At 45.5% G+C, this 14,343-nt stretch overlaps 1 protein-coding gene across 4 annotated transcripts in view; it reads left to right on the top strand.

Moving 5' to 3' along the window:
- RUNX2 (RUNX family transcription factor 2) overlaps positions 1-14,343 on the top strand; it is a gene marked incomplete at both ends in the record, with an annotated part of 209,301 nt that overhangs the window by 80,453 nt on the left and 114,505 nt on the right. For 2 of the 4 annotated variants that reach the window (XM_082847744.1, XM_082847745.1), the window contains one exon: positions 6,193-6,557. In XM_082847744.1, the coding sequence (XP_082703870.1) occupies positions 6,193-6,557 (365 nt within the window). Of the gene's footprint in view, positions 1-6,176; positions 6,558-14,343 lie in introns of those variants that run through there. The other 2 variants (XM_082847746.1, XM_082847747.1) reach the window with 1 other exon arrangement.

Below are 14,343 nucleotides of genomic sequence, written 5' to 3' on the forward strand. Positions count from 1 at the left end.
GTGTTCTTAGATGCTTCATCACAGACATTTGTAAACTTTTACATATAATATTGCCATACTTCTTGGAGATCACTGCCACCCACATAGGACAATTACCAACACCAAAATACCAAAGGGCTGATTTAAGAAGATGAGTTTTATTTCTCTGACTCCTGGGTAATAAATGAGATTTTTAGAAATTATATTGGTCGCCTGAGGTAAAAACGGTGTCATTTAGTAAGTTGATATTACCGTCAAACACATGTGCCACTCTAGTCAGCGTCGTTCCTGAAGTACAATTAGACAGGTGCTCCATCAATGTGGAAATGATATGGCGAGCGTCGGCCTTTTTATGACAATGCTGTACTCTCTTATAAATACCTGAAAATGGTCCATGGGAATGCTAACTGGAACAACAAGGAAAGGTTTATGATGCTAAGCCCTCTAACTACAAACATTCATCTCTTGTTACAGCCATGCAAATTATTATAGGTCCATTGACAAAGGGAAACACTGAGAGAGCTTACAACAAATCATACAGTATTGAACCGTATAAAAAATTAAAATGAAAAAATACGTCAGAAAGTTTTGGGGTCACTTAAGTTATTAAGCTAACTATCTTAAAAGTATATATAGGACTTGTGAAAATCTTGTATACCAGAAAATTCTTGGTAAGCTCATTTACGTTTCTTGTGTAATCATTTGTAGAGCACATGGAATAAACCTGTGCAAGCCATACGTATTTTTATTCATGTTCAGACTACATGGAAGTTTCTTTACTCTTTTCTCATCTATGCAGTTAATGTGCTCTCACTGTGAAGGATAATGGAAGATGCTGACATATAGAGATGTGTAAGACAACGGTACTTAAAGAGCTCATGCAAACGCACTAACTTCTCATTCTCTGATTTTCATTTTGGCCCATCTAAAATGATTAAGTGAAAAATACTAGTCTAACTGATTAACATTTTATACAGAAAAGAATAAGTTAAATGAAAAAATTTTCATTTTTAAAGAACCAATTTGGACTTTATAAACACTCCATCCTTCCATCTTCTGAAATAGCTACTTCTTTCTGCTGATCCATTCCACCAGAATCCTGCATCATTTTCTCTTCAGGGCAGGGATTGGCAAACTTTTTCTGTTTAAAAAAACCCCAGATATTAAATATTTTAGGCTTTGCAGACCATGCAGTCCTTTTCACAACTACACAATTCTGCTGTCTTAGGCAAAGGCAGCTACAGACAATACATAATTAAATGAATAAAGCCGTGTTCCAATAGAACTTTGTGGACACTGACATTTGAATTTACATCAGATTCATGTGTCATGAATATTATTCTTCTCTTAATTTTTTCCCAACTATTTGAAAATGCAAAAACCATCCTTAACTTGTGGGTTATACAAAAATAGGCATCAGGCGAGATTCGGCCTGTGGGCTGTAGTGTGACAACACCTGGTTTACTGGCAGTGCTACTTCTACAAGGGCTGGGTGACTTCCACTCAATTACGGTTCAAAGGAAAACTCTCTAAAGATGGTTCTATTTATAAAGTTTTCCCATACAACCATTCAAAACTTTAGCAATCATCGATATGTCCATTATTTTTTACTGCACGTCTGAAAGGTTGTCCCACTTTATTAGCTGGCCCATTGAAACCTGTTTTACAATTTCACAGTGACTTTTTCACTTTTCATGAAGAAAAAAGTATATATAAAATAATTTAGTGGTTAGAAGATGAAACCTGAATGAAAGAAGCACGGATTCTGGTCTTGGTTTTGGGAGTTCAGTTCTTGGACTCGATAAATAACTTGACCGCTTCACATCTCATTTTCTTTGTCTGGAAAGTCAGAATTTCCAGGTGTTGTTACTAAACAGTTATATTAAACGTTAAAGGAGATGGAGGGGAAAATTAATGCTTATATTTTCCGGAATAGGCACATGTTCAGAAAAACGTGTGTGTGCGTGTGCGTGTTTTAATGCCATAACATACAACAGAAAAGAGGCATGCTTCTGAAGAGAAATCTTTTGGGTGATTTGTTCTGAACATTTCAGGGTAGAAAAAAAAAAATCTAAGCCCAAGAGTGAGATCATACAAACTATAGCACAAAATACACACATGTAAAATTTCACAGTTTCCCTCTGTGCCTACTATTACCAGGAGAGGTTCAGTTTAGGGGTCTGTAAAAATGTTTTCTTCCTTTAAGTATAACACTCTGAGCCAAGACATCATCAGTTCCAGGCTCAGTCAGCTCCAGCTGAAAGTGTGAATGTTCAGCAAGAGGATATTTTTGAAAGGAGACTGAAAATCCGCTGTGCCAGGTACCTGAAACGTTGTTAGGGTATTCGGTGGAAAATTTCATTTCCCCATTATAAATAACTGTAGGATATTTTAAGGAATCCAAGACTAGTAACTTCCAAGAGTTGCTTATATTAGCTCCACTGAAATGTGAAATGGAGGGAGGATGTCCAAGGATGGCTATAAAGCTGAATTACCAGATATGATTAATTAAAATAAATAATTCACCATTGATTAAATAGCCCTTAAAATCCCCAGTCAAAGCACCCAAACACTGAGGCCTGCATATTTTGCTATCCACCAAGTAAAACAAAGAATGGACAAAACAGCAATGGAGAAAGAAAGAGGAAGGAAAAGCCCCCATGATGGTTACTTAAGTTCAACTGCCCTAGAAGTTCTTATTCAAAAAAGCCCATCTGGTCGCCCATATTTGAAATATTGACTGTTACTGAGCAACACATTTTCTGGTAGTTCCCGGTTCTGTGGATTTCCAGGGAGAAGGACAACTCCAAAGAAGGCGGCATAACACCGACTATGTTAGTTACTGAATTTTTATCTCCCTTTGACCACAGAAATAATCAGCTTCCGGTAACTTCTCTCCTCCTTTGCAGCCCCTACACGTTCAAAAACGCAACAAAAAAAGGCAGAGATCTTTGATAGACTGAGGTGCAATGCGCCCGAAATAAAACTGTCTCGTTAAAAGGCAAAAAAAAAAAAAAAAAAAAAAAAAATCCTTATGTGTGAGTTGTGTATGTGTATTTATGTGTCAGTGTGGGGATGTGTGAGGCGTGTGTGCTCCGGTGCATGTGACTAAGTGGGGGGGCGGGGGTGTAAGGTAGGAAACTAACGCAGGCAGTCTGGTCTCTCTCTCTCTCTCTTTTTTTTTTGGAAGGGTAAGCCTGGCTTCCCTTGGCTGGTCGGCCGCGTGAGGTTGGGAAGACTCGACCCTGGCGCGCGCCGGCAGCGCGGCAGTGCCCGGGGTTAGAGCTCTCCCCTGTGACCGAAAAGATAATTAAAAATCACAGGCGCAGGAGACAGCTCCGTTCCTCGCTGCGCATCAAGTCCGTCGCGATAAGTGGGTCCTCCTCGCATGCCGGGGGCGCCCGGGATCCGAGGCCAGTGGGCCGCGGCGAGGAGTAGGTTGGGCAGGGGGTGTCCCAGCGGGTGATGCAGAATGAGTCATCCAGGGTGGCAGGCGGTCGTGGGAAGGCCGAGGAGGCGGGAGGGGCGCGGCGAGGAGGCTCGCGTCTGCGGGGGGATTTCTGGGGAGAGGCGGGAACGTGGGGGAGAAAACTGGGGAAGGGAAAGCCGGACGAGGGACGCGTGGAGTTGTGGATGGGGAAAGGGAAGGTAAAACTAAAGCCCCAAAGAGGAAAGAGCAGTGTCCCCTGGACCGCATCCTTACCCCCGCGAGGGCGCTCGCCGAGCCACCCCACCCCACCTCCGCTCGCACGGCTGGAGGCCCCTCAGTCGAGGGAGCATCTATTTAGAGGGCAATCCTGGTCCCCAAGCCACTCAACTACAGCTCTCCAAGTTCATCTTGCGCTTGAAATAGGCTCCAGAGACCTTGACAGACACCAGGTCCCCCTTCCGCGCCCCCCACGCTCTCCAGGCCCCTTCAAAGGCGCAGACCCCCAAGTGCCCGCTGGGCTAGTGGAAGCGACGCTTTAAAAAGCGGGAGAGTCGTGGCAGGTCGCTACCGGGGTGAGAGAGGCGTTTGCGCTGAGCAATAAAAATGCCGATTAATGGGTACGTGGATTGATTTAAGTAAGATGGGGGGGGGGGCGATGAGTGATGACTCAACTATGTTTCTTCCTGAATACTCCGAAGAGGAGGCACTGTAACTTCATTTCTTTTATAAAATCACTTATTACTGTCTAGTGTCAGCTACGCTGTTAGGAATCTTTGAAACTTTGGCAACTGATGATTCTTTTTGCAGACAAGTTTTCAAGCTTTGCGAGGTTTAAAGGAGATTGACAGCAAGGAACGTAGCAGTACCCTACGAGGAGGGGAAACGGCCCGGTGCCCCCTTCTTAGGGGTGCAATAGCCTCAAGCGGATTTCCCGGTTTCTGCGGGCGCCCCACATTGTTTTGTTTTGAAGGCTCAGAGTTTGAGGCTGGTCGGAGACACCCACGTGCTTCTGACTCTCATCAGCGTAATGATCGCCTTAGCCAGAGTCGTGTCTATATAAACCACAAAAACCTAATCATTAGAAATCCCAGCCTCCAAAAACCACATTTTAGGTAAAACTGCCGTTTTTTTCTGCGCTCCTTCATCCTCTCGACCACAACTTTTTTGGGGATCCAAAGTCGCTTTTTAAACCCACATTGGGAAATAAATACATAAATAAATAGCCATTGAAGCATTTTGAATATTTTATTTTGTAGTTTTATTTTTTTCCCCCGGGAGTGGTGGGGGAGAAAGTTAAGACATTAGACCCAGTTTTAGATGCAAAATAGACAATAAAAGATTGAGATTCATGGAAAACTGCTGGGGTTTTCCCCCAGCGAGGGTTTTTGCAACTTACTTTAATCATCAAGCTGACAGTTTTCCAGTCCTTAAAAAACTCACCCTTGTTCTCTAGGAACGACAAGTCTGAATATAGAAGAAAAGTGTCCAGCCACCCACTTGAGTTTCTGAAAAGTATTTTGACAAGTGTCCCCTCCATCCCAATTTTTTGTGTCACTTAAGTCAAAAACAAAAACAAAACAAAACAAAAAAACCCCACCCAAACCCTGCAAAATCTTTTTTTCCCTCGGGAGCCGCTCCGGCAGAGGTGGAGGGGGGGTAGGGTGGGGGAAGGGTGAAGAGAGCTGAGAAGTCAGCACAGACGCTCAAGAATTTTCCTTCCTCCTCTCCTGAAGTTACAACGAAAAATAACGACAGTCAGATCAGCCGGCGGCTCTCTGGCGTCTCAGCTTCAACCTCCTCCGACCAAGAGGGGGTTCCTTGTCTTGGGGGGAGGAGGCGAGAAGCAAGAGGACGCGACCAGGCGAGATCCCCGTAGACCGGGGCCGCCTCTCTCGGCTTCCGAAGCTGCGCGCGGCGCCCCGGGGGCTCCTTCTCGCGGCCGGCGGGCGGCGGCAGCGGCTGCGATTCGCAGGCTCGAGATCCGTTGCCCCGAGATCCGCTGCCCGCGACTTACCTCCTGGCACCTCGAAGCACAAGGGTCAGGGGTGCTTTGCAAAGAGCAGGAGAGAGTGGATGCGAGGAGGTGGCGGTGAGAGGGCGAGAAGAGGAGAAGGGAAAGGAAGGAGCCGAGCCGGGGAGCCGGGCTGGCAGCCGCCGCGGGAGGAATCTGAGTGTGCAGCCGGCGCGGGGGGAGCGGCGGCCGCCGCGGAAGAGGCGGCGGCGGCGGCAGCGGCGCGGGCGGGCGGGCGGCGGCGCGGACGCCTGCAGCTGGGCAGCAGCGCGCGGCGCGGAGCGGCGGTGGCGGGCAGCGCGCGGCGATGCTGGCCTCGGGGCTGGACTGCTGAACCCACTCGGCCCCACCGCCGGACTCGAACTGGGAGGGGGCGCCAGCGCACCCAGGACGCGGTGCCCCACGGGACCCCACTACAAGCTGCTGCAAACTGAAGCCTCCCGCCTCCCCGGGCCAAACACATCCCGGTGCCCGTTCGCAGCTGCCACCCCGGGTGTTCCAAAGGCTCCGGCAAGATCTGCGCCTCCCGGGTCTCCCCACCCGCCAACCCGATTGCTCCGCACCGCCACCTCTGGCTCCCGTCAGACTCCGCCCGGCAGTCGGCTTCATCGAACTTGATTTCTCACCTCCTCAGCCCCATCACCTCCAGCCCCTTTCCCCCGTCTCGCCTCCACCCCCCCAATTTCCTCCTCCTCGCCCCTCATTTCCACCCTCCTCCCCCTCCCCCGGCCACTTCGCTAACTTGTGGCTGTTGTGATGCGTATTCCCGTAGATCCGAGCACCAGCCGGCGCTTCAGCCCCCCCTCCAGCAGCCTGCAGCCCGGCAAGATGAGCGACGTGAGCCCGGTGGTGGCTGCGCAACAGCAGCAGCAGCAACAGCAGCAGCAGCAACAGCAGCAGCAGCAACAGCAGCAGCAGCAGCAGCAGCAGGAGGCGGCGGCGGCGGCAGCGGCGGCGGCGGCGGCGGCGGCGGCGGCCGCGGTGCCCCGGTTGCGGCCGCCGCACGACAACCGCACCATGGTGGAGATCATCGCTGACCACCCGGCTGAACTCGTCCGCACCGACAGCCCCAACTTCCTGTGCTCCGTGCTGCCCTCGCACTGGCGTTGCAACAAGACCCTGCCCGTGGCCTTCAAGGTAAGAAGCTGCGGCCGCCCCCCGCTCCCCGCCCCCGGCCGGGCGCCGCTGGACCTGCCCGCCGGCGTTTCCAAGCCCACGGGGGCCGGGCCCCTGACTCGGACGGCCTCCAAGGCTCCTACCTCGGTGGCTCTGACCCGAGGGACCCCCGTGTGGCCCTCTTCCTCCGGATCCCACAGCGGGCTCGGGGCTTAGTGACCCCGCGCAGATCCTTCCCTCTCCCACCTGTGCCCGTAGCCACCACTTCAGCCCTTGTCCCCTTTATCCGTTCATCACCCCTGGAGCCTTCCGGCCAACTTCCCGACCCACTCCTCTGAGCGGTCTCCCCTCCCCCAGGAGCCCCCAGGTGCCCACTCTCGGCGGCGCCGTCGGGACGTGCTCCACCCCGCCCCCATTCCCCAGGAGCGAGGATCCCTGGCGTTCTCCCCCGAGACTCCCGCGTCCCCTTCCCCGGCATCTCGGCCGGGCCCGCACCGCGGGCCGCCGCGCCGCCCCTCCCCGGAATTCCGCGCTCTTCCCTTCCCAACCGAACGCCCTCCGCCCGTCTCGGCGCCCCCTTCTCTGACCCGCTCGCGCCTCGGCGGCTCCGGCCCCTCCTGGACTCGGGGGCCGGTGTTGGTGGGGTGCCGGCGCCGGGCGTTTGCGCCCGGGGCGGGGCGCCGCGTGCCGGCTGCTGGCTGCGGCGCGTGGGCCGCATTATCAGTATCCGAGAGGGTCCCGGGCGAACCTAGGGACTCAGGGAGCCAGTGAGGGGCAGACAGGACAGGGGCGTTTTCTCCGTCTGCAGACCCGCGCCCCTTCCCGCTACCGGGAGGAAGGCGGGGCTGCAGGGGTCGCCGCGCGCCCGGAGGCGGGGGAGTCCGGGAGTCCCCGGCGCCGGACCCTCAAGTGCAAGGCGGCGCGGGCCAGTGGAGGGGGCGGGGGCTCCGGCCGCCTCTTCCACCCGGACCCGCTCCCCGCCTCGCTGCGCCCGGGAGGGAGAAGGGAAACCTGTGAAATGCCTTCGGCTCGCCCGCCTTGAAAACTGAGGTGATATTGTGCGATTCGCCTTATTCTTACTTTTAAGGACTCAGACCCCAAAGGTCCCTCCCGTTTCTGAGAGGTCGTGGGAGGCTCGGGCCCGTGGCCTGGGCGCCGAGGGAGTGACTCCCGGGCTGGAGAGCGCCCTGCGCGCTCCTCGCGGCCTCCTCCGCCCTCCCGGCCCGTTAGTTTGAGGGCGGGTCTCAGCAGCCGGAGTCGCGGGCAGCGGCTCCGCAGGTTGAGGGTGTAGGGTCCGGAGTCTCTCCGTAAGGCAATCGGGATCCCTCGGGCAGCCCTCGTCCCCTCGCGGAGCCCGCAGGGCCGGGAGCGTCCCAGGTTGCTGGGGAGATGGGGTCCCGGGCCGTGCTCCCTCTCTGGACTAGGCGCCTGGGATGGAGGGGGCGGTGAGCCAGACAGGGACGAGAGCGCTCCCAGGAAGATGCTTCCGGCCCTGTTTAGCCTCTGAACCCGCGAAGGTGGGCCTGGGTCCCCTGGGTTCTGGGATTGTGGAGAGCAGGGTTAGCCAGGCCTTGGGGGGAGGGGGGGGAAGAGAGGAATCCTGCCAGTTCCTCCCTTGTGGACCCTGGGGCCAAACTCCCACGGGCCACTGGCAGTTCCCGGTTGTTGACCACCCCCTCCCCACGGGCACCAATTCAGATTCCGTGCGTGGGTGGCGTGGAAAGAAAGAGGAGTCCAGGTCAGTTAGAGCTGGTTATCTCGCTATGTCTTGTATCAGAACAGAAATCGAACGAATTGTTATGGAAAGGGGATGTTGCATTCTGGGGCAAGTTTCATTTTGTAGCTGGCTCAAGAAATGTGTGTGTTTTAACCGTCCCATTTCTCCTTTTATAAACCACCCATTTTGTAGGTTAAGCTTTTCTTCCTTGAAATATGAAAAGCTCAGAGTATAGGCGAATCGTAGAAATTTGAATTTTCACATGAGAGATATCTTTTACAATTCATCCTCCAAGGGCCCAGAATTTTCTAATTGGCCTTATGTGAGAGCGGAAATTTGCTTCCACGCCCCCCCTCAAACCCTTAAGACACAAACAAACAAACAAAAAAAAACACTGGACGAAAACAGCAAATAATACAAATAAATAGATATTTTATATATAAAATGCCACAAGTTAGGGTATGAAAAAATTAAGGATAGGTGCCTACATTTTTAAAAGATGTCATTTAGATGTCTGATGTTCTACATTCCGTTTGTCCTGCTAAACATGTTTAAGGTATAACTGTCTTGAACTATACTCTTACATATATGGTGCTGAATTGATTCTGAGCATTAATATTTTGGATAGAAAGGATGTTTTTGGCATAAAGATAGAATACAATTTAGTTAAAGCTATTCTCAGATAATTTGGCTATCTTCAGGTTTTCTCACTACCACCCTTTTAAAATTATTTTAAAAATAAATTGCTTTCTCTGCCATTCATCATATTTATTTTTAATTACAGATTGTTTACTTTTAACCAGTAAACAAGACCATAGATAACACACAGCCATATTAAACTGAATGTTTTAATTCATATTAATTGAAAGTTAAATTGAGTTAACCAAAAACTTGACTTTCATGTTTTCCCACCCCACTACCTGTGTTTAACAAAATTCAAATAGCGGGCAACAGCTGAGAGCCACTCAGTATAGAAGTTTTGTCTCTGTTGAAAACACGTGTAGGTATTTGGAACATCCAGATTTTGACAATAATTTTTTTGTTTTCATCTGAATGTTAGTAAAAACAACCTCTTTTTACCTTACTTTCAAGATAAAAGCCTGTGAGCTGTAGACTTTCTAGACTCTTGCAACATAATCAAATACATGTGCAAAGAAGAAGTAATATGAAGAAGTCTCAGTTTTAAAAGTGGTGACAGCAATTTGGCTGTCATATTTAGAGCTATGTACACAGTAAATTATAGTGTTGTTGGGTAGATAGCAGACAGGTAAATATATTTAACACAGGACTTAATTGTTGAGAAGTCTGGTATTCAAATCAATATAATATTTATTGAGCTCATATTTTATGTCCGTGACACTGAGCTCGGCAAGGTAGAGAATCAGAAATGCATTCAGTAGACTGTGTTGTGATACGTTAACTTAAAACAGCACTTCAGAATGATATTGGCAATGTATTGTATTAAGACATGTCATGTTTTAGAGCTGTTCATCTGATCTTGTTTTAGGATTATACGAAAGTAGTTAATTCATTTATACTCTGACATGTAAAAGTGCAAAAACAACTTGTATACTTTAAAATACACCAAGCTGTTTATTAGCATTATATTTTTAACAAAGTTCTGCAGTTTTGAAATGTTCAGTGCTCCCAGGTGTCAAGGAAATGGAAATAAATATTTTTAACCTTTCTCTCAGGTGTATCTCACTGAAAGCTTAAAATAGTTAAGGCATACTATTAGAAGATCCTAGGCCCTTTCTGTCCTAGGTAATTGTAGTGATGAAAAAGCAATACGCAAATTCAGCTCATTAGTTAATGGTCAGGTAGAAATAGTGGAGAGAACATGTTAGCCCTGTATCCAGTAGCACCCTTGTAAGTTAGGGGTCTGTCAGCATCATTTCCACCCTGAAGCCTGGTGTTCAGGGTTCATAACTCAGCTGCTTTAAATAGCTTCAAGCTGAAACACTATGCAGAAAATTTAAGTCCAGATGTATATTTTAAAGCTAAAAGTAGTGTAAGACTATTGCACTGTTTTAAGTTAGCAAACGCTGGACTATCTATTTACCAGTATCATATGTTTTTCTGGCAATGTTAAAGAAAAAAAACACAGTTTTAGATATATGATCTATTGCTCATAGTTAATTCTGCATGTTTAATGATACCTTTCAGTATTTGTCATAAGTAGGGTTTCAAAATGATGGAGCAATTCCTATTTGAAAATAATTTTTCAACGTCATTGGCCATTTTTCTCTTCATAAGCAAGTATGCAGCTAATAACTATTTGACATAATGAGTTGTAGTTTCCTTACATGTTTAATGATCAGATTTTATGTTTGTGTCTTTTTGAATGTAATTTTACCTAAACAAAGAAAAACAGGTTATTAAACCTGTTAAAACTTTGCTAAACCTACTGTGAGTTGCTGTGCAAAATTATGCAAATCGTAATAGATCTCAAGTTATGTAAAGACAGACACGTTTTTGTGTTATGCCTTTAAATGCAATAAAAATTAGTTAAAGTTAAAAATTTTAGGATTGAGTATATAAAACTTACTGGTAAGGTAATGGAAACAAATAATTTTAGATGGAAAATAAACACTCAGAAATTTTAGAAAACTTATGTTTGAAAACAGGCATGGTAAAATATCGTTCATTATTTTCTCCCCATTGGCATTGCTGTTTGTATCCTTTCAAAATTCCAGAATATCCATTGTTAGATGATCTAAACCAGCTTGATACATGGCTCATAAGTTTCTGGCTTAAATTGAAGTAATTTCCGTCAAATTTCTCTTTGACATGTATTTTAAAAATTATGAAATGATATTTTATATTGTATTTACTCTTTTCTCTACAATTCAACCAGATTTTTCTAAATTCTAAGTTAGATTCTAAGAAGTAACTGTAATATTTGTGAAACTTTTTGATAGTTAAAGTTATCTTTAAATAATTATCATAGAAATAAAACTTTTCCTTTTTGCAATTACTCCCTTACCTCTCTTTGTAGTCCAAAGAAAGATTTGATAAGATTCTATCTTGAAAAATAATTATATTTCAGTTTTGCTGCAAGTGCAATGTGCCCAGTGATATTGGTCTGTAAGAGTAATTGATTAGCGAAGTCTAGACTTCTGTACGTGGAAATATCATAGGCAATTTAAATTTCCATATAATAAGACCACAAAAACAATTTTAAGGGCCTGAGTTAATTCTCTGTTGTTCCTCTTTCAGAGTAACTCACAGATTTAGTCGTAGGGAGTCTCATAAAAATTTTCAATAGCGTTTCTAGAGTTAAATATTCTTTTACTTTATTTTGCACAAGCTCCGTATCATGTGATTTAAATGCTAGTTATAATGAGGTGTGCTAAATAAAGGAACTTCTTTCTCTATTCTAAAATGTCAGGACACAAAATTACTTCCCTCTTCCCCATGAAGTTTCTTGAATTTGTAGATTTTATATGTTAAAAGCACCTAGAAAAGTAACTGTCAAGTTTTCGTCACAAATTATTCTTTGCAGAACAACTTTTTGTATTGGGTAGTGTGGAAACAAATTTTAATGCGTGCTAACTCCTAACTAGTTAAAGGGCGATTTTTGACTACTCTCTACCCCTTAAAGTGTTTTCCATTGCTTGGGTTTGGTACAGATGAAATGTGTAAAAATTTCTTGATTCTTTTGGTTTTCTTTTAGATAAACACAGTCGAGAATCTCCAAGGGAAACTTTTTAGCTTCAGAGATCTACTTTTTGTTTAAACCCTCAGACATATAATTACACTTCTGATTGATATAAAGTCACATACATTACTTCTTATCCCCCCTTTTTTCCTCAGAAAAACATTAGGCAATCTGCTTTGGTAGAGTGAATAGCAGAAAGAACCAATATATTTAGCCATTAAAATAGAATTCAGCCATAACAGGAAAAGTTGTCACTATATCTTGTTAGTTAGCAATTTTTTTTTTCCGGGCCAAGTTGTAAGCCTCATAGAAGACTCACACATTTTGTGATGACCTATTTGTTTTGTTATTAAATGTAATGCATAAAACATACCAATATTTACTATTTAATTATACTGCTTAAGCAAAGAAAAATGGATTTATGTATTTCACGCTTAGGGATCTTTTCTTTTGTATTTTCCCATATTGAATCAATTTTCCTTTTCTTCTAACTAAAAAAAATCCATTATGTTAAAAATATGCAGTAAAATAATAATGTCCCAGAGCTCTTAAAAATCTTTATATTGGGACAGATTTCTTCACTTTTTTTAGATGAAATTTAGCCAGCCTGGAGTGAAACCCATCAGCAGTCCTCCTGTATCTCCCAACAACACCAAAAAACATCTCAGGACATGAAGTAAATAATTACATATTCAATTGAACCCTTTAAGGAAGCTTATAAGTAAAAGCCTGTGTTTAGCACACAGCTGACTTGGAACAGAAGTTAGCCTGCTCATCTTACAAAAAGTACATGATTATAATCGTACTCTATACTTATATAGTATCTTCTACATTTTACAGACTTTAAAAAAACGATTTCCAATTTATATTGGAAAACGGTAGTTTCAGGAGATGAAGTTACTTGAGATCATAGCAGATGTGTAACAGAGGTGGGGGAGAAGTGGGGCCTCTTGATTTTTGGTGCATTAATTCTCTTCTAAACAGTACAACTTTTCTACCTTCATTAGTGCACTTACTGGTTCCATATTTACTTTGACATAGAAAGCCTCACAGCAGGTGTTAAAACACAATATGCTGAGCGTAAAAAATGTCAAACATTCAGATGAATACTGGCAGACAGTCAGTTTTTTCAGTATTTCAGTATTTTTCAAATGTGCACATTTTTGGCCTTGTGAATTCAAAAAGTTGAAAAGTACATTGCCCCTATCAGGGGTGTACAGCGTTACCTGTGTTCAGCAGCCCCTTGAGGCCCTAGGTCAAGTATGCAGGAAGGAAGTCATGTTCTCAAGGGATTTACCCTTGACCTGGGAGACTTCTCAGATTGAATAGAGTAACCATATATTCCGGGTAAATGATAGTGGGCATGACTCCCTCTCTTCTGGGATGGAAAAAGTTGTCAGAAAACTGGTTTGGAGCAAGGGCATATTGCTGCTAGCTGGGGATGCTGACTCAACCTTTAACTGGTTCTCTCATGGACTGTTGGCAGTGGGAAGTGGTGCTCTTTGTGGAGCTCTTTCATTTATTTATTTCAAAAATATTTATCAAACACTTACTCTGTGCCAGGCACTGTTTTGGGAGCTGGGTGTATAGTGGTGAACGAGACAGATGAAGGCCCTTGCCTTGTGTAATTTCTAGTCTGATATAATCTGGGCTCCTAAGAGGGAGTCTCATAGCTTTGGGCTAGCATATCAAAAGAAGCAGATGGGTCATTCCTATACGTACTTTGAAATGAGGATCATTTGAGTCCAGTGGGATGCTCAGGAAGTGGTTTCTGTAATTTAAGGACGGCTTTAAGGTTTTAAACTGAATAACAAAGTGCTAAAGAAGGAATGGAACAGCCTAAGAGGGTTGGTGAAAAAGGGTAAGGGTGAAAAAAATATTGACACGTTTGTTTGTTTGGTTGTTTCCCTGGCTTGAGCAGAGGGTATAGTGGAGGGGTGCTAGGGTAGGGTTCAAGGGTGAGGGAAATGCAGCTCTAAAGTGTAGTGATAATGTCTGTTTCATCACATTGTAAAGAATCTGCTTTAATGAGAGTTACGTACAAATTGTATTGGGAGCATGGAATTAAATGCTTTGGTTTGCCTTATGGACATCTTGACAAAAGAGGGAGTAGCAGAAGGATGAGGGTAATATTTGCCAGACAGGCAAGCACACATGGATATTGTCATTGGAGGGTAGTGGGGCTACTGTAGCCAGAGCTGTGGCTTAGTCACCACATGGGCATCTGGAAGCCGAACGAGCAAGAGATGGAACTCATCTGAATATTATAGGATCCTGGAAGTTAGTTGAGAGAAAGGATGTTATCAAGGAGCAAGGCCTTAATTCATGGATTAAGAATAGTGTGTTTTATATATGACAGCAAAGACTCTGCACCGGCCTTCCCTTCCGGGCTCCATGTTAATCAGAGGCACCAATTTGCAAGTTAGCCG

The sequence above is a fragment of the Leucopleurus acutus genome, assembly GCF_964270905.1.
Source record: "Leucopleurus acutus genome assembly, chromosome: 10".
NCBI classification, from domain to species: domain Eukaryota; kingdom Metazoa; phylum Chordata; class Mammalia; order Artiodactyla; family Delphinidae; genus Leucopleurus; species Leucopleurus acutus.